This window comes from Sciurus carolinensis, unplaced genomic scaffold (assembly GCF_902686445.1).
Source record: "Sciurus carolinensis unplaced genomic scaffold, mSciCar1.2, whole genome shotgun sequence".
NCBI lineage: Eukaryota > Metazoa > Chordata > Mammalia > Rodentia > Sciuridae > Sciurus > Sciurus carolinensis.
Window position 1 is genome coordinate 1437149 of NW_025920153.1, and position 19838 is coordinate 1456986.

At 45.7% G+C, this 19838-nt stretch overlaps 1 protein-coding gene across 8 annotated transcripts; it reads left to right on the forward strand.

Moving 5' to 3' along the window:
- The first annotated feature begins 570 nt into the window (after positions 1-570).
- On the forward strand, positions 571-10423 carry LOC124974542 (uncharacterized). 8 transcript variants are annotated; one of them, XR_007106786.1, is made up of 6 exons: positions 805-956; positions 1547-1649; positions 2538-2607; positions 8099-8288; positions 8752-9378; positions 10335-10377. XR_007106786.1 is itself a non-coding variant. In XM_047537734.1 (5 exons), exons 2-5 carry the CDS (start codon positions 1607-1609, stop codon positions 9061-9063), a joined length of 615 nt encoding a protein of 204 aa, XP_047393690.1. In that variant the 5' UTR covers positions 571-645; positions 1547-1606; the 3' UTR covers positions 9064-10423. The 8 variants fall into 8 exon arrangements, 3 of the variants coding, with proteins under 3 accessions (XP_047393690.1, XP_047393688.1, XP_047393691.1); XR_007106788.1 differs by lacking the exon at positions 805-956 and adding exons at positions 571-645; positions 1746-1811 and having other exon boundaries at positions 8099-10423; XR_007106790.1 differs by lacking the exons at positions 805-956; positions 8099-8288; positions 8752-9378; positions 10335-10377 and adding exons at positions 571-645; positions 1746-1811; positions 2852-4488.
- Positions 10424-19838: the final 9415 nt, after the last annotated feature.

Genomic DNA, 19838 nt, shown 5'->3' on the forward strand with positions numbered 1-19838 from the left:
TTCATGTTATGTCCAAGATTAGGAGACATAAACAGCATCCTCTGAGGCAGAGATGACTCAGCTGCAGGGTCCTGGCATCTGGTTTGGAGCACTATGTTCATCTTCCCTGGCCTTGAACTGAAGCAGTTTCTTGAGAACATGCTCCTGTCTTCCAGAACTCACTTCCAATTGGAAATATAAAACCCACATATATAAACCAGTGTCCACACTTTCATTGTGGCTTGTGGGGGCTGCTCAGGCATCAAGTTGGCATTGCCCACTGTGCTGGTCAAGCTGGGTGACCAGGAAGGTAGGGTGAAAGGGAAGTAAATGAGAAAAGACTGAAGTCAAGGGGACTCTGTAGACACCATATGGGAAAATCCCTGTGCCTAGGAGGGAATTCCAAGCTCTCTTTGAGCTGGGAAGTATTTGTCAGAATTAAACCCTGTGCTGGAGAACAAGAGCATGTTTTCTGGAGGACTCATATGACCCAGAGTGATTGTGGAGGTCATGGGAAATGTCCATGCAGTACCAGCTTATGTCATGTGGGACTGACATCCTTAGTCACAGCTTTCTTCCCCGAAGCCTGCAAGTACCCCCCCAAGGGACACACTGAATGCAGGAACATCTGCTGAGTCCAGGAGCCTGGGAGCCAGATTTCACTAGGTGAGTGAATTTTGACTGCCTCTGTAGACCCTTTGGACTGGTTTAGGGCACCAACACATGAGCTATCAGCGAATCTTCAGTGATGGCAACTCCCTAGAAGGATCTTTCCTTGTATCTTACCTCAATTCAGGACCCCAGGTCAATGCAGGATCCCTAGTCTGGAAGAAATGAATGTGCTGAGGTGGAATGGTGCCCAAGCTCCATGACTCACCTGATTGGCAGATCTGGGAAGCCTGGGTGGTGGTGTTTGCTGCAGCAGCCTCACCCACAGAGTCTCACCAAGAAGAATGTTGCAGCATGGGCTGAGTCAGGTGCTAGCAGATGGGGAGTCAGCACAAGTGCCCAGGCTATGTGTCAGCAGTCTGACTGGTAAACTGAGGACTGTGAAATGCAGCTTAGAAAACTCTCAGCTGTGTGCCTGGTTGTGGAGCCAGGGATGAGCAGGCAGCTGAGGTATTTGCCTCCACTGTAAATTCTGACCTGAACTGAAAGCTTCTGGACATGCATCATGGATCCAGGCCCACATTCCAGGTTTAGAACTGCCCACATGGTACTTCTCCCAATCAGGTCTGAAATACTGACCTGGCAGTGAGGCTGGAGGCACATCCAACCCATGCAGTCTGCAGTCAGGACTGTCCCTACCCATTACAACAATGGGTGAGGGTGACCCAGTCACCATGAGCATTTTACACTAGACTTAGCCCTGAGATAGTGGATTCCTGGAAATCTGGAAGAGGCCCACACACCTCTCTTCCATTGCCTTCCTGCCTGGTCTCTTCAGGCTCCATAGTCACAGTCTGGCCCACACAGTGGTGCCTAACTTGACTTGAATACAGATATATACACACTTCTTATTTCATCTTATCATAGATGGCTCTTTCCTTCATTGTCCTCTTTTTAGCCAGAAGAAACAGATGCTGGCCATCTGAATGAGGCTGGTCCTGATGATAAATACAGGCCCATGAGTACACTTCCCTCCATCCTCCTGGCTATGGAGAGAGCAGGTGGGAATGCCCAGAATATCCATAATCCCAGGAACCCAGGGAGCCCTCACTTTGTCCCTCCTACCTGCTCACCTGCAGCCCTTTCTTTACACAAAGACCTTGTCAGAGGAAGTGAGATCCAGCCTCCTGCTGTGGACTATAGCCTCAAGCCTGGTCACTAAGGTAAGTTCTCTCTTTACCTGTCCTTTCTGTGGACAATATCCAGGCTCCGTTTGCTTTATTAGGTATCAGATAGATCCTGGGCTCTGAGTAAAGATATTGGGTATGTCTTCTTTCTTATTTGGAAAATGGGGAACTGCCTGCCCCTAGATGTTGGAAGGAGAGCCCCAGGGCAGAAACTGGGACACTGCAGTTGTTTACTGCTGTCATATCTGGCCCCTGTGTGGGCCAAGAGGAAGGGTTCTGAGGCCCAGGTCTGCACGGCTTGGTTCTGTTCACCAAGACCCATGTCAGGGCTCCAGGTGAGGAACAGTGATAGAAAGAGCATTGGGTCTGACTAACATAGACTAAATCCCAGTGTGTGAAACTCAAGCTGCAGGGCCTGTGTAGCCACATCCCTCCACAGTGTGCTACCAGACTGCCCAAGAGTAGTGGGGAGTGTTACCAGTGATAAGCTCCACTTCAGAGGCAGCCTCCTGATTTACTTCATAATATCTTAAGCATGGGAAGAAAAACCTGTGGACAGAACATGTGTCCCATTTTGGATCCAGGACATATGGTTACAATTAAAATAGGAAAAACATATTTGGGAACATGAAGAACAGTGTGAGACTGTGCCTCAGTTTCCCCATGTGAAGCTGAGGAGGCCATGAATTTCCTCCATGATCATGCTGTGTGTCTGCACTTGTGTGTTTGCTCTTTGTTGTCACTGAGTTCCTTCTGTTCCAGCAAAGTCAGTCCCCCTGGATCCATGTGGCAGCGTCATTGGCCAGCTATCCTCCCAGTTTCCCAGAGCCATGTGAGCATCCATGTTTGGAGGGTTGGGGTAAGAGAGAGATGACTGGACTCTTTCTGATCTGGGGGTCAGCAGGGTTGGACAGGAACCACTGCTGCTGTTGGCTCATAGGCCTCCTGAGGCTGGGTACCATGGTCGGTGAAGGGGGACAGTTCCATCCTGGATTAGATCTTACTCTGGGGATGGCATAAAGCTGAGGCCAGCTGGAGGTCAGAGCATGCACCTAAGATTCCTCATCCTTTCACAGCAGCTGCACTGAGGTCTCCAGCTCCTCTCTGAACCTGTGGCCCACCACACAGAGCACCACCAGCCTGCACCCAGGACACAGTGAGGGAATACTCATCCTTGCTGTGAGCTCCCTAGGGCCCACTCTCTGCTCCCAGTGGTTCTCTTATCTTGCCTTTACCCAGGCTTCCTTCCTCCCTTGGGAGAGACTCTGGCTGAAATTTTATCCTGAGCACAGGGCCCCATCATTAGCTGTGGGGAAGGCATTCTTCCCAGGGAAGTCTCAAAGACTCCTGACTGTGGTGCAGGTGGCAGACCACTGCCTTCACAGGGTGGTGTTGGAAGCAGGGAGGCACAGGGTGCAGTCCACAGTATGTGTTGAACACAGGCAGGTCATGTCCTGAAATCCTGGCTTACAGGGCACAGCTACCCAGCACCTGGTCACAGAATATGGGCTCCACCTGTATCATTCCATGGGACTGGAGGAGAATATTAGGGGGTCATTAGAGGAGTCCAGGCTGCTCCAGTGTGACCACCCACTCCAGCCACAGGTAGGACTGTCTACAGACCTGATTTAGAACTGCCACAAAATCCCTACAGACAATGCCCACAGACAACCTGCTGCCTTTCTGTCTTTAAGGTGGCAGGCAAGAAGCAGATGTGAGACCTCAGTTACATACATGTGTCACCATGGGTAGGTCACTACACCTCTCTGAACCAAGCTATCCATGTTTTAAACTGTAGACAATGCTCCTTCAGAGTCACACTGGGATCCTTGTGGATGGGCAGTGCTTGTACCACTGTGTTCGCTGACTGCATTTTTTCTTGTGATAGCAGAGCCCAGGAACAGCAGCCTAACATTAACCCTAACCCTAACCCTCCTCTCTGTGGCACCAGCAGCCCAGTCCCTGAGAAGAGCCATGTTAGTGTTGATTGTGTAACTCTGGATTTTCAGCTAAGCTCCCAGAGAGCCCTCCACAAAGTGCCTGGGGGGAAATGGTTTCAGGAAATCAGCTTTCCACCTCACTCCCTTCAACTCAGCCATGGAAACTTGAACCTACTTTAGCTGGTGAACCCCTCAGGGCACAGGGTGCCTCTCTCTGCACAGCCTGACATGACTGCAGAAGCCCAACTAGCTCTGGTTTATGGAATAAGGAACAGTTGGAGCCCAAGGCTTCTGCATCTTGGTCTGAGAAGCACTCACTGTGGGGCAGGTTTTCAGATACAAGGGCCTAGAGAAGAGTCCAGCCAGTCTCAACTGGAGGATGGAGCTGTGTCTTGCAGAGTTGAGGACTCTCTAGGGGACCCACATAAAACCTGTGGCCCACACTCCTTGTCTCCTCCCTGAGGATGAGTGGTGGAGAGACAGGCTTGGGCTCATTTCCACATCTGGGGAGTACAAACAGTTCCTACACCCTGAACTTCCTCCTGGTGGATGATAGGGGTATACATGGGGGTAAGGTTCATACAAACACCCAGGAAATAGCCTGGGTTGCCATAGCAGGGACCTCAGGTTATGCAAAGGGCCTGTCACCTACAAGATGGGGACAGTGTGCTGGAGGTCAGGCAGAATCCCATGCTCAGAAGAAGAGGGCTCCTGAGGGAGTTAGGCCACCTCCTGTCCCTTTCAGCTGGGACTGCCTTGTTTCTCTCCTCCCTAACTGGCTAGTGACTCAGCCACTTTCTCCTCAGACATCCAGGTAATCTGTTGCCTCTGAAGAGGAGAACTATGTTGAGGTAGACTGAGAGAAGACCCAGGCCTTGAAGTGCACCATGCAGGAGTGGGCAGCCATGGGATAGTACCCAGACTCTACCAAGGGCAGCAAGCCATGACCCAGTCCCAGAGTTAATACTCTGACCTGCTCCTTTGCCTTCCACCCACCTTCTGCCCACTCAGCATCAACTCCAGGGTCTTGAGCCCTTGAATGTGAGGTGAGGGCTGACTCAGGTGCTTCCTTTGTCACCCAGGACCCCTGTGAAACAGTTCTTCCTTGGCCTCTCAAGACAGCTGTGATTTCTATTAGCAAAACCAAACCTCTACCATAATAAGGACAGGTGTTTACCAAACTGCACCCTCAACCACCATCCTCCTGGCCTGAATATTGAGAAAGAACAAGTCTCAGTCTTTTCTGTCAAGCCAGAAAAATCTCCATGTTAACCCCTCACTTCCTGACTTCCCTTTTCCTACAATAGATGCCTTTCTACATCTGTACTTTTCAACCTTCCCTTCTTCAGTATGCTTTCATGACCAAAAATGTGTGGTCACTTTGACCAGTGGGCAGCAGACAAGTACTACTTGCATCAGGGAAAAAGAGACCAGCAGATGACCTTCTCAGTATGCTTACTTTCAGTTTTGATTGCCATGTACCCTTCTGTATGCAAAAGTAAAGTTCTTACCCTGCTGACTTAGCTGATTAGTCTGAGTGTTTTTGTTTGTTTGTTTGTTTGTTTTTTGTTTGTTTTTTTACCTTCTTTGGTGAACAGGACCCACACATCAGATATTTCCAACATGGTTCTAGACTCTGGGCCAGGCTATACACCCAATTTCTCTCTGCATCGGCCCTCTTTTCTCAGCCTTCAGTACAAATAGGATAAAATTTTCCTCTGGCTTTCAAACAAGGACCTGCAGACCACATCAGCATGAAATTTTTAACCCAGATGTTAGTTAGGACATGCAGGGCTGCCCATGGATGGAACAATTTACAATGGAGCTGGAGGGAAAAGGACAGTATCCCAGAAGGGCAGGAGCAGCTGACACCCACAAAGTTTCTTTCAATCCAAAGCCATGGCAACTGGCAGTAGCATCACAAGGCAGCAGGAGGATAGTCAGGAGATAAGAACAGCCATGGCACATAGCTCAGAGCAAAGCTCCATATGTTGGTACAGACCTTTGGAATTGCCTATCTTCTGCCCCTTGGGGGCTGTTCTTTTCCCAGCCCTTTGGGCCCCCAACACATCTGTAGCATCAAATTGCCAGCATTGTGGAATGTGGGGGGGAGCATGTGGATGGAGCTGATGCAGTGCTGGGGACCAGGGACAGCAGAGCATGTTGGGCAGGCAGTGCAGCAAAGGCCTCCTGCTGGGCTGTGAGACAGGTGAGGCCACACAGCAGATGCAGGAACACTGCCACAGGGCTGTGGAAGCTGAGCATGGTGCAGGGTGGAGCAGAGGGAAGGAGTGACAAGTACAGGGAGCCATGTGTGTGTGGCAGTGGGGCCAGAGATCAGGCACAGCTGTGGTCAGGAATTGGGTTCACCCCAGGGTGTGGACCAGTGCTTCTCATCTCATCTCACCTCCATTGAGCCCATCATTCCAGGTGCCACAATGGACTTGGTCCACCTCTCCTTCTTGCAAGGTCATTCAACTTCAGGCCTCATATGAGGCTCTTCCTCTCAACTTATGAGGGAATCTTATTTTTTCTCACTGATTTTCTGACCAACATGCTGCAGATGTGTCCAGATACTGATGCTCTCTATCCCCCACTGATGCTCCTGGCCCCAAGGTGCCACGAATATCCACCTGTTCTCAGCATGTCAGGAAGGGAAGGAAACTAGTCTCAGCTCCTGAATAGAATCAAGTGGGTTATGTTTTTCTGGTGACTTATCACATTGGCCAGGAGCATGCAGGGAATGGTAGACCATTACAAATACTACCCAGAAAGTTCTGCCGACCTTATCAGAGGGACTGAAAATGGCATCCACACTCACTGGTTACCATTGTGGGTGAGATTTAGTGGTGATGGTGCCATATGTGGCTCACAAATGCTCAAAAGGGTATTACATCAGGGAAGGGACTCAATTGAACCAATCTGACTCCATCTTAGGGAAGAGCCTCCATCTCAGTCAGGCCCCCAACCCCCAAAAGAACAAAACAGCCTACTCCCAGACCAATCATAGTGCAGGAGTAAAATACCTACAAGCTCAAAAGTTCCTTTTCTGAGATCATTCCCACCCCCTGACCTATCCCCAACAAGAACAGGTACACCCCACATACCCTTACCTAATCCGGAAATGCTAAAGAATAACCCCCCCGCCTATGGTCCCCAACTCCCTGCTTGTGGATTTTTCCAATAAAAAAGAAACCCTTGTAATGTCAGGGCCACTCCTCCTCTGCCTGCTGAGTCAGTGCATTGGATGATGGTCCAAACTCTAGTCTGCTAATAAATGGACTTTTGCACTTGCATTGGACTCTGGCTCCCTAGTGGACTTTGGGGAACTCATCAACTTGGGCATTTCATCTGGGGACTCATCTGGAATCCCCCTCTGTTGGGACTAATGACACGTTAACTAACTCAGGCTGACTCCTTACTCCCTGGCGAGTGAGCAAGATCAAGGCCTCAAAGGCGGTTTCAATAGTTAATGACAATAAATCGGACCACCGTCAGGGATTGGTTAGCAACAGTTCTGCGAACGTGATCAGCTCGTACATGCCATATAGTCCTATGGGACTCTTGCCTGCGTAAACACCCCATGCCCTGCTGACCTTTAAACTGATTGGTTCCCGCCTAGCTCCCTCCCTACATAAAGGCTGTGTGATTTCCTCAATAAATGAGTTCCTTCTGTGACTGGTCTCCCTGATGCGTCTGATTGTCCTCCGTCAGGAGGGCTGGGAGCAGGCGGTCAGTCGGCCCTACCTATCCCGGTCTGAACTTGTTGGGGAGTGTCCCCTTCCCTTGTCACTGGTGGAGAAGAGCAAGGGGGCTTAAGACCCTGACACCCCTTGACCCCACGGACCCTAGCCCAGAGGATTCTCAAGCAGTTGGTAAATGTTTTAAGTGTATTCCTTTATTTTCATTTCCTGGGCACCCATTCGTGATCTGTAATCTGTGTGACAGTAAATGGTTAGAGTGTACGTGCTGGACAACCATCTTCACAGGAGACTGGAAGACATTCCAGTCCCCAAAGGTGAGGATGGAGAGCCTCACATTTGTTTGAGTAAGGATGGAGGGCCTCACATCTGTTTAATTGAGGATGATGAGCCTCAACTTTGGTCTTTTCTGTCATACTGCTGGTTGCTCCTGTGTGGCCGCCCCAAGCTGTCATTTTGGATTTTGTTCATTTTCACATCTAAGAGAGGCAAATTTGCTGCCTGTTTTCTAAGTGTCATCTAGACACTTATTAGTATCTGTGTGTGTGACCGTGATGGACACTATGGGACAGTCAGCCTCTTCTCCATTGAACTTAATAATATCTCATTATAAGGATGTGGAAACCAGAGCACATATCCTTTCTTTTGTGGTTAAAAAGTCTAAACTCATTATCTTTTGCAGGACAGAATGGCCAACTCTTAATGTTGGGTGGCCTCCAGAAGGCACCTTCGACCTGATCATCGTCAAGGACACTGAAGACATCATTGTCAAGCCTCGCACAGGTCACCCAAACCAAGTGCCTTACATTGTGGTTTGGTGGAACCTCATTGAAAACCCTCCTCCCTGGCTTAAACCTTTCTTACCTCAACAGGTTAGGGTCCTGGCAGTCACCAAGACAGACTCCTCTGCCATAACCCCTTCTGTTCCTAAGCCTGAAGTTTTCCAAGGAGGCACTCCAGAGGAAAACATCTTTGACCTTCCCCCTTATGCTTCCTAGACACTTATTGCCACCAGCAGCCTCCTTTGCCCCCCTAAAACCCTCTCCCACAGTTCCACCAAAAAATACCAGATGGGGGCCAGCCCTCAGGACCCACAGTCATAGGGGAGAAACTCCCAAGACAGGGTCAACAATCCTCCCTCTCTGGGCAGTAGGACCACCCAACCAAAATGGTAACCAACCATACCACTATTGGCCATTTGCCACTAGTGATCTTTATAATTGGAAGGCTCAAAATGTGCCATTTTCTGAAGACCCCAAACAGTTGATTAACCTTTTTGAAACTGTCCTTTTCACTCACCAGTTCACCTGGGATGATTGTCAGCAACTCTTACAGGTTCTCTTTACCACAGAAGAAAGGGACCGCATCCAAATGGAGGCCCGGAAGCTAGTCCCAGGGCTTACTGGAGAGCCAAGTACCAATCAGACTCTCATCAATGCAGATTCCCCCTTGACCCACCCCAACTGGGATTATAATATGGTGGAAGATAAGGAGAGCTTCCTGGTGTATTGCCGGACTCCGTTGCTGGGTCTCAAGGTGGCTGCATGTCGGCCCACAAATTTGAGTAAGGTGTATCATATAGAGTGTAGACCTGAAGAAAGCCCAGCTACCTTTCTAAAAAGATTGCAGGAAGCTTTTAGGAGATAAACTCATTTTGATCCAGATTCACCGGACAGTGTAGTGGCAGTAACCTTAGCTTTCATTAATCAGTCAGTTCCACACATTAAAAAGAAGCTGCAGAAATTGGAACGTTGGGAGAAAAGAATATAAGGAATCTAGTTGTAGTGGCAGAAAAAGTGTTTAATGGAAGGGACAGTGTAGAGGAAAAATAAATCAAAAAGGAGTGGCAGAGGAATCAACACCTCGCCAGCATCCTGCTAGCTGCAACCGCAGAGCCAGGTGAACGCCAGCAGCAGCTGCGACACCTGGTGGCCAAAGAAGAAGATGACAAGCAAGTTAAAGGTAATAAAGCCCCCAATGTGCTTACTGTAAAGAGGAAGGTCATTGGGGCTAAAGAGTGTCCCCAGAAGGCAGGACGTAGTGGAACCAAAGTGTTCAGTACCCGAGATGTGGACAGTGACTGGGGGGATGGGGCTCAGTCCTTCTCCCCAAGTCCAGGGTAACCTTAAAAGTGGAGGGGAAACCAATTGACTTTATGATTGACACTGAGCTCAAAACTCGGTTCTGCTCCGGGCTAATGGACCTATAATGAGCAAAACAACCTGGGTTCAAGGAGCCACAGGAGTGAAGCCTTATTTATGGACTACCCAAAGGACTGTGGACCTAGGAACAGGATGAGTAGCCCATTCATTTCTTGTGATCCCAGACTGCCCACCCCTTGTTGGGATGAGATTTGCTAACAAAAATAAAAGCCCAAATTCTCTTCTCAGAGGGGGGGCCCAACTGCTTGATGGCAAAGGGGAACCCCTCCACGTACTTGTAACTAGCAGTCTTACTGAAGAGTATAGGATGCACCAAACAGGTCTGGAACTAGACACCCAATTGGAAAATTGGCTCCAAAATTTCCCTCAGCATGGGCCAAAACAGGGGCATGTGTCTGGCTAAAAGCTGTCCCCCAGTATTTGTGGAACTCAAATCAGGGTCAAAACCAGTTAAGGTTCATCAGTATCCCATGCCCCTTGAAGCAAAAGAGAGGATCACACCCCTTATCCAGAGGTTGCTGAGTTTGGTAGTCCTCAGGCCCACACATTCAGCCTGGAATGCTCCCCTACTCCCAATCAAAAAGCCGCATACCCAGGACTATTGCCCAGTATGAGATTTATGGGAAGTTAACAAAAGAGTAATGGACATACACCCTACGGTGCCAAATTCATATACCCTGCTTAGCACACTTTCCCCCGATCACAAGTGGTACACAGTACTAGATCTAAAGGATGTTTTCTTCAATCTGCCACTAGCCCCAAAAAGCCAGGACTAATTTGCCTTTGAATGGCATGACCCAGAGATAGGAGTCAGTGGACAATTGACCTGAACAAGGCTCCTGCAAGGCTTCACATAGGCAGAAATTGTTTTTAACAAGGAACAGAAATTATGAGAAAACAGTAACCTTACAGATTATCCTTACCTATTCACAATTATTTTAATAATATCTAACTACCTCGGTGAACTAATACAATATTTACTTTCTTAATATCTAAACTCTATGTGACCTAAAACTATTCTTAATATTCTCGTGGTTAAAACAAGAGACAAGCAATCTCATGTGACTATCTCTACTAGGTCCATCTGGTTAATATCTGAATTACTGAGTTAAGGGGTACAGGAGGGCAGTGGTCCCAATTGTAATTGTGTACCAACATTTATTATAGGGGTGACATATTCTTAGTAGGAAGGAAGGAATGTTATGAAACCTTATTCTGCTTACCTCCACCCCCCCACATGAACAAAACCATCGTTAAATTTAACCAGCCTGTTGGAGACAAAGGCAGATCTACAACTATTTCTCCAGAGGCTTTCCATCCACCATCTTTGATGGAGCCCTCTATGAAGACCTGGGTGAGTACCATACCAGTAACCCAGAAATAAGCCTGTTGCAGTATGTTGATGACCTTTTAATCACAGCAGCAAGTCAAGATGCCTGTCAGGAAGGGACAGAACAACTCCTAAAACTCCTGAAAGATTTGGGATACTGCACCTCCGCTAAGAAGGTCCAGCTGTGCAAGCCACAGGTAACATATCTTGGATACATCTTAAAGGAGGGGCAGTGCTGGCTCTCTGATGCACAAAAAGAGACTGTCTTAAAGATTTCTACTCCTACTAACACCAGACAGGTGAGAGAATTTCTAGGATCAGCAAGCATTTGTAGACTATGGATCCCAGGGTTTGTGGAAATTGCTAAACCCCTATATGAAGCCACCAAAGAAGGTCAGTTCCAGTGAACACTAGACCATCAAAAGGCCTTTGAGGGGCTCGAACAGAGTTTGCTATCAGTCCTTGCCCTAGGGCTCCCAGACATAATTAAACCCTTCTGTCTGTACGTGGATAAAAGCCAGGGCATTGCAAAGGGGTCCTAACTCAAACAATACATCTCTGGTGATGGCTGGTGGCCTATTTATCAAAAAAATTGGATCCCGTTGCAGCAGACTGACTGTCCTGTCTCTGGATCATAGTGGCAGCAGCACTGTTGGTCAAAGATGCCAACAAACTGACACTAGGACAGAATCTAACCATAATAACCTCACATGCCCTTGAAGGTGTGCTCAACCACCCAGCTGATGGCTGAGCAATGCCAGAATGACTCATTACCAGGCTTTGCTATTAAACCCTCCTAAAGTTACATTTTAAGTACCAACAGCTCTGAATCCTGCCAATCTGCTGCCTGACCTTGTTTTAGAGGCACCACTACACAACTGTGCTGAGATCCTGTCACACATGTCCACAGTGTACAGTCAGACCTACCGGACACCCTTTTGCCCAGCGCTGATGCAACCCGGTATACTGATGGAAGCTTCATCCAGGATGGAAACAGGTATGCTGGAGCCATCAAAACAACAGAGACAGAGGTAATATGGGCAGAATCCCTATGATCTGGGACTTCTGCACAAAAGGCAGAATTAATTGCCCTGACTAAAGCCCTAGAACTGGGCCAAGGACAAAATGTCAATGTATATATGGACAATAGCTACACCTTCGCTACCGCTTATATGCATGGAGCCATCTACAGGGAGCGAGGCTTATTGACTGCCGAGGGGAAAACAATAAAAATAAAGATAAAGTCTTAGGTTTACTGAAAGCTCTATGGATGCCCACCAAACTGGCTATTATCCACTGCTCTAGACATCAAAAAGGAACTGGGCCCATCCCCAGGGGCAACAACCTGGCAGACAAAACTGCCTGGTGAGTAGCTCTTCAAATGACTCAGTGTTGCTGACCCAAGCACTAGTAGATCCAGAAGCACCCAGTGTGCCTGAACATCAGATTACTCTCAAGAGGACAGCCTGGATCAAAACCTTTCCTATAGCTCAGAACCTCAATGGATGGTGGAGATCAGGCAATCACAAATTAATTTTACCTGAAAAGATAGGAAATAGACTTAAAAAAATACACCGCTCTTCTCACATGGGAATGAGGAGGATGCAAGACTTAATTAGACATTCCAAAGTAAAAATTAAGGACAGTCAACAGAAAATCAATAACATCATCTCCAACCATAAGGCATGCCAGCTTACTAATGCAGGGACAAATCTGAAAAATGCAGAGAATGGTTCAGAGGCAAAAATCCTGGGGTCTATTGGGAAGTGGATTTCACTGAGGTAACACCTGGCAGATATGGTTATAAGTATTTACTAGTGTTTATAGATACCTTTTCAGGATGGACTGAAGCATTCCCCACCAAGCACAGGTGGTTGCCAAGAAGCTTCTAGAAGACATCTTACCCAGATACGGTTTTTCCACTTGATGGGGTCAGACAACAAGCATTCATATCACAGGTGAATCAGAACCTAGCCAAGTTCCTGAGGTGTGATTGCAACTGCATTGTGCCTATAGACCCGAGTTCAGGACAAGTAGAAAGGATGAACAGAACCCTTAAAGAGACCTTAAATAAATTAACCATAGAGACCAGCACAAACTGGGTGACTCTCCTCCCCTTTGCTTTATATAGAGTAAGAAACTCCCCATACAAGATGGGATTGACCCCTTATGAAATCATGTTTGGTACACCACCTCCCATTATTCCCAACTTTCAGTCAAATCTAATTGCAGAAATGGATGACTGAGATCTTCTGGACACCATGCAAAATGGGTACACAAAGAAATTTGGCCTACCTAAACTCAGGGCACTCTATGAGTCTAGAAATACTCCTGAACACCATAGGTTTTTCCCATGTGATTAGGTCTACATCAAGAGACACCGACAAGGATCCCTGGAACCAAGTGGAAGGAACCCTATGTTATCCTACTTGTCACACCCACCACCATCAAGGTGGATGGAATAGTCACCTGGATCCACTATACCCACGCCAGGTTTATGGACCCCTTTGCACTTGAGGAAAGCCACAAAGGTGAAAAATGGATGGTATCCAGAAACCCTGAGAATCCTCTCAAGCTGCACTTAAAATGTTTCAGGCAGTAACCTTTTGCTTCCTAACTGTAAGTACTGTGCTGGCTCAAGGGAACCCCCACCTCCCTTGGAACCAAACCTGGATGATCATCAACATGGGAACTGGTGAAGAAGCCAATGTCACCTCCTCGACTTAGTCCCCCATGGAACTTGGTTCCCTGACTTCCATGTGGACTTATGTGACCTTCTGGGGAAAGCATGGGACCCCTCAGACCAGAAACCCTTCCTGGGATATGGAGGTAAGACCCCCCCAGGGGTCATAGCAATACCAGAAGCCTAAGGTTCTATGTCTGCTTTGCTCACTCATAAGACAGAAAGCAAATTGCCAAGTGCGGAGGTCCTGAAAGTGCCTACTGTAAAGTATGGGGGTGTGAATCTACTGGGTGGATCACATGGGCTCACCCAATCACTGGAGTCCTGATCTCAGTGGAAAGGGGTGGAAACATGCAAGAAGTGGGATGAGGTTATTGCCAGCAGGACAGTAAAAGGGCAAATTGTGGGCCATGCTATATCTAAGACCAATCAGGTTATTCTGCATTCCCATTAGCTACCCCAGGGGAACACTGCAACTGTTAACCATAAAGTTTACCCCCATGAGAAAGAAGGCAAACTGGGAGGCTGGAAAAACCTGGGTACGATGCTGGACTAATTTTCACTATCAAGCTAGTCCAGAGACCCCTGAGCAAAACAGCACTGGGTCTCAACCAGGTACTTAACCCAAGCAGATAATCTGTTCAGCATACTAGCACCCCAAAACCATGCCTAATGCATTTTTCAACCACATTTTCTGGCACCAAGACCTCGCCACCAGAATCTGTCACTTTTCCAGCAGAGACCCTCAAAGATCCCCTCTTAACTCTTCAGAAACAATCCTACTTAGTCCTAAACATCTCTAAACCCAATATGACTAAATTCTGTTGACTGTGCTATGATACAGCCCCACCTTACTATGAAGGCATAGCAACTCTAGGAAACTACACCCCTTCCCCCAGCTCTGCTGAATGTCGCTGGCAATCAAAAGGTACCCTAACCTTAAAACAAGTCACTGAAAAAGGACTCTCTATAGGTCATATCCCTGAATCTCACCATTCCTTATGCAAACAAACTGTGCCACTAGGCAACTCAAGTCAATACCTAATTCCCCAGCAGGATGCTTGGTGGGACTGTTCTACAGGCCTCACACCGTGTGCCCACACAAAGGTGATCAATAACTCCCAGGGTTTTTGCATTCTCATTCGGCTAGTTCCCAGGCTGTTGTATCATTCAGATGAGGATTTCTATAGATGACTAAGAGGGGACCCCCAGCAGTCCAACAGGGAATCTCTTACAGCCCTAACCCTAAGTATGGTTCTGGATGTGGGACTCAGAGAAGCCAGAACAGGAATAGCTTCCTTAATAAATCAAAACCAACATTACTCTAGTTTAAGAGCAGCTATTGATCTAGATATTGAGAGACTAGAAAACTACATTTCCCACTTTCAAGAGTCCCTCATTTCCCTAGATGAAGTAGTGATGCAAAGCAGGAGGGGGTTAGATTTGATTTTCCAAAGTAAGGAGGATTATGTGCAGCCCTAGGTGAAGAATGTTGCTTTTATTTTGACCATTCAGTAGTGGTTAAAGAATCTATGGCTAAAGTTAGAGAAGGACTAGCAAAATGAATGAAGGAATGGGAGGCACAACAGGGCTGGTTTGAATCATGGTTTAATTCCTCCCCTTGGTTGACCACCTTGATTTCTACCTTACTGGGGCTGCTTATATTTTTACTCTTGCTTCTAACCTTGGGACCATGCATTCTGAACAGAATAGTGCAGTTCATGAAAGAATAGCTGGGGGCCATTCAAATGATGGTTATGCATTCTCACTATCAACCCCTAGACTCAGAGAATATAGACATTATGGGATTCCCATGATTGGTCCTCTTAGGTTCCAGTCTGAGGGGGAAATGAGGGGACTCAATTGAACCAACCTGACCCCATCTTAGGGAAGAGCCTCCATCTCAGTTGGGCCCCCAAAACTCCAAAGAACAAAACAACCCACTCCCAGACCAATCATAGTACAAGAGGAAAGTCCCTATGAACTCAGAAGTTCCTGTTCTGAGATCATGCCCACCCCCTGACCTATCCCCAACAAGGTCAGGTACACCCCACAGACCCTTACCCAATCCTGAAATGCTAAGGCATGAAACCCCCACTTGTGGTCCCCAACTCACTGCTTGTGGTTTTCTCCTATAAAAAAGGAATGCTTGTAATGGTCGGGGCCGCTCCTTCTCTGCCCGATGCGTCAGTGTGTTGGATGATGGTCCAGACTCAAGTATGCTAATAAATGGTTCTTTTGCCCTCCTATTGGACTCTGGCTCCCTGGTGGTCTTTGGGGGACTCTTCGACTCGGGCATTTTATTACCCTTTTGTAATACAATGACAGTTAAATTTACGATGACTTGGAAAGGAAACAATTTTTAACTTCCTGCTGAGCAATCAAGCTTTGTATTAATTGATCCAAATGTAAAACAGAAAATGCTCATTGGATACAGACAGGTTTTTTTTTTTCCTTGAAGCACCACAACATTTTTAAGCTCTTTCAGCCAGCACATTCAAATATCAGTTCAGTCATATTACACAAAAGAGTCAAACAATAGAGCACTGGTAGTTAGGAACACTTATATGTGGGCTCCACGTGGGACAGGAAGTTGATCAAATTCACAAAGTCACAACGAAATCCTTTTGTGAAACATTTTAGAAAAAAACTCTTCCAATGCACTGTTCTACTGGGAATGTTCTTCCTATAACAGTGATAATCTTTCAATTTAAACTGTTTATTCTGTTGTGGGAAAGTACTTACGTTTCCTCCTTATTCATCCAAATTCAAACCAACTTGTTCTCATTGAGAACACAATGAGCAAGTGCAACTTGCAGCTGTTTGCTGATCTTGCTCCTCTTCAGATTTTCTAATCTCTCTCCAGGCAACATATCCACCAATCTTTATGAAGAGTACACAAACTACATCAGGAAGACAGCTCGTGAAGCTACAAGCACTAACACCTGGGATAAAATTTTTATCATGCAGAGGATGTGTTCCACAAAGAGTCATTGGAATCCATTAGTGTATCATTTTCAGAACAGACCCTTCAATGGCAGTGGCCATTTGGAATGTACTGCTTCTTACTACTGGTTCAAAGGTAGTGATTGGATACCTTTCAATACATTTGTGTTAAGCACATTTTCTTTGTTTTCCTTCATCCAAATACAAACTATCATATACTCCTAGAAAACACAGTGAGTACGTTGTTTTGAAGGAAAATGTTGGAACTCCTCCTCCTCAGCCCTTCTAATCTGTTTAGAGACAGTACATTAGAGATTTATTTAAACAGATCTCTAATCTGCTTAGAGATTAGTACATTCAGACAATAGTTCCCTGATACTACACAAACAGGTAAACAGAAAGCTCTGGTAGAGACAGAAACCATTCTCTGAGATGAAACTCTGACTCAAACAATGATCAAATATACAGATATCTTTGAAATCCATTTTTGAACACTTTTGAGAAACTCTAACACAAATTTTCTGCTGAGAATTATTTCCAACTTCAAATGAATCACTTTTAAATGAAGAATTTCTTCTATTGCAAAAAATACCTATGAGGTAAAGTGGGAACATGCATAGGATATGTTCCCCAAAGAGTCATTTGAATCCAGTATTAAAATATTTTCAGCAATCAGTCTTGAACTTCAATTGCCCTTTTGAAATGCATTCCAATTACCACTGGAACAAAGGGAGTGACTGGATACCTGTCATTTCCATGCTGTTCCTCACTTTTACTTTGTGATGAGTCATCCAAATACAACAATTATATACTCCTAGAGAACACAGTGAGTATGTGTACATTGAAGGAAATTGCTGGAACTCCCCCACCTCAGCATGTCTATGCTAATTTGACACATCACTTTAAAACAATATTTCCATGATAATCAAAAACTGGACTAAAAAAAAAGCTAATGCAGAGATTGGAGCTGCATCTTCTTACATAAATGTGTGACAATTCATCCATATAGAAAATGTAAGCTTGGGGGCAGGACTAGTGGCCAAATAAAATTGGAGAGAAAGCTGCCAAAGAAAGCTTTATTGGAATTTGGCTCTTAAGCAAAATTCCCAGACCCCTGCAATAGAGGTCAGGGTAGGGAGACAGAGAAAATAGCACATGGTTCTGGGTGCCTGGGAATTTTACAAGCTGGAATTGGTGGGGGACTATGCTGAGTGATAGGTTGAGTTAAGGGTCAGTGGAGATTTCCTGCCCCTGTTTGATTTGTCGCCATGTGGTGTGCTGCCTTTTGCATCGGTGGCTCCTCTCTTCCTCATATAGTCGCTCAAATTCAACCTAACAGAAACTATCATGTACTCATAAAGAACCCTTTGAGGGTGTAAGTTGAAGCAACATGCTAGAACTGCTCCTCCTCAAGACTTCTAGACTATTTTAGACAGCACATGGCTGCACAGATGTCACCTTTTTCTCAACAGAATCAACTTGCTAGATATGCTCCTCAGTTCATTTAAGCTCTTACCATTCAGCACATTCAAACCTATTTTCAGTTGTATTACCCCAACTAGTCTGAGATTACTTATACATGGAAGCAATGGTATCAGGGAGCCACCTGGAACTGTAAGGATGAATAAAATCACAGTCTCATGGTAATCCATTCGTGAAGCATTTTAAGAAAATATTTCCACTGCAGTTTTCTGCTGGAAATGGGCTCCAGAATTCAATATTAAAGTAAAACTTTAAGCATTTTTTTCTGTACCTGGACAGCAGTTATACTTCCTGATTATTCACTCAAATGCAAATGAACACAGTCTCATTGAGATCCGAGTGAGTATGGACCTCTAGGTTAAATTTTTGGTGACCTTCCTCCCCTACACACCTCAAGCACTTTTAGACTACTCATTTAATTCCCTGTTTCTGACAATATACCAAGTGGTGAAAAAATAATACTCTTGAAACTTCAAGTATCAGCCACTGGGATCAACATTGAGTGAGGGAGAAGAACTTTATTTGAAAGAATTATTGAAATCCTCTAGAAAATATTTTCAACCATCACTATTCAACTGCAGTGGCATGTTTGAAATATATCTCCAGTGACTAGTGGTGAGCAAAACTTTGAATAAGAACCTTTTCTCTCCTTGCTGGAAAACACTTATGCTTTGTGACAATTCATCCAAACAGAAACTGTTATATACTTGAAAAGAACACTTTGAGGGTGTAGATTGAAGCAACATGCCACAGGTGCTCCACCTCAGGACTTCTGTGGTCTTTTGAGACAGCACATTCAAACCAAAGTTCCAAGCAAATACACAAACTGGACTAAAAGGAAATTTCCCCTTGAAAGGAATCCATTTCCTGGGAGGAAAGAAGGACTGTAAGGATTATCAAATGCAAAAGATCTTACTAAAATCCTTTTGAGAATCCTTTTTCAGGAATTCTATTAACAGCAGTTGTGTGCTGGGAATGAACTCCTGGTTTCAAATGATACCTTTGAAAGCTTTTTTTTTTTTTTTTCATCTGGAAATATGTAAATGTTCAACTGGGAAGATGCATAGGATCTGTTCCCAAAGAGTCTTTGAAATCCAGTAGTGATATATTTTCAGCAATCACTCTTCAACTGCAGTTGCCCTTCTGGAATTCAATGATGGTTAAAAATTTTTGATGTCTTCAAAAGGAAACAGTTTTTAACTTTCTGGTGAGCAATGAAGCTTTTCTTCATTGATTCAAGTGGAAAATACAAGGTACTCAATAGGTACAGTGAGGTTCTCTACCTTGTGGCACCCCAGCATTTGTAATCTCTTTTCAGGCAGTACATTCAACTATCAGTTCAGTCCTATTACACAAAATAGTCAAATAAGAGAGCACTGGTATTTAGAAGCACTTACATGTGGGCTCCAAGTGGGACTGGAAGGATGTTCAAATTCACAAAGTCACTTTGAAATCCATTTGTGAAACATTTTAGGAAAACTTCTCCATGGCACTTTTCTGCTGGGAATGTGCTTCCGGTTACAGTGAAAATCTTTGAATATAAACTGTGAATTCTGTTGCTGGAAAGCACTTACATTTCCTCCTTATTCATCCAAATTCAAAACAACTTGTTCTTATTCAGAACAGAATGCACAACTGCAACTTGCTGTGTTTGCTGACCTTGCTCCTCCTCAGTCTTTCTAAACTCTCTTCAGCCTACATATCCACCAATCTTCATGAAGAGTACACAAACTACGTCAAGAAGACAGCTCATGCATCTACAAGCACTAACACCTGGGATAAAATTGGTATCAGGCAGAGCATATGCTTCACAAAGAGT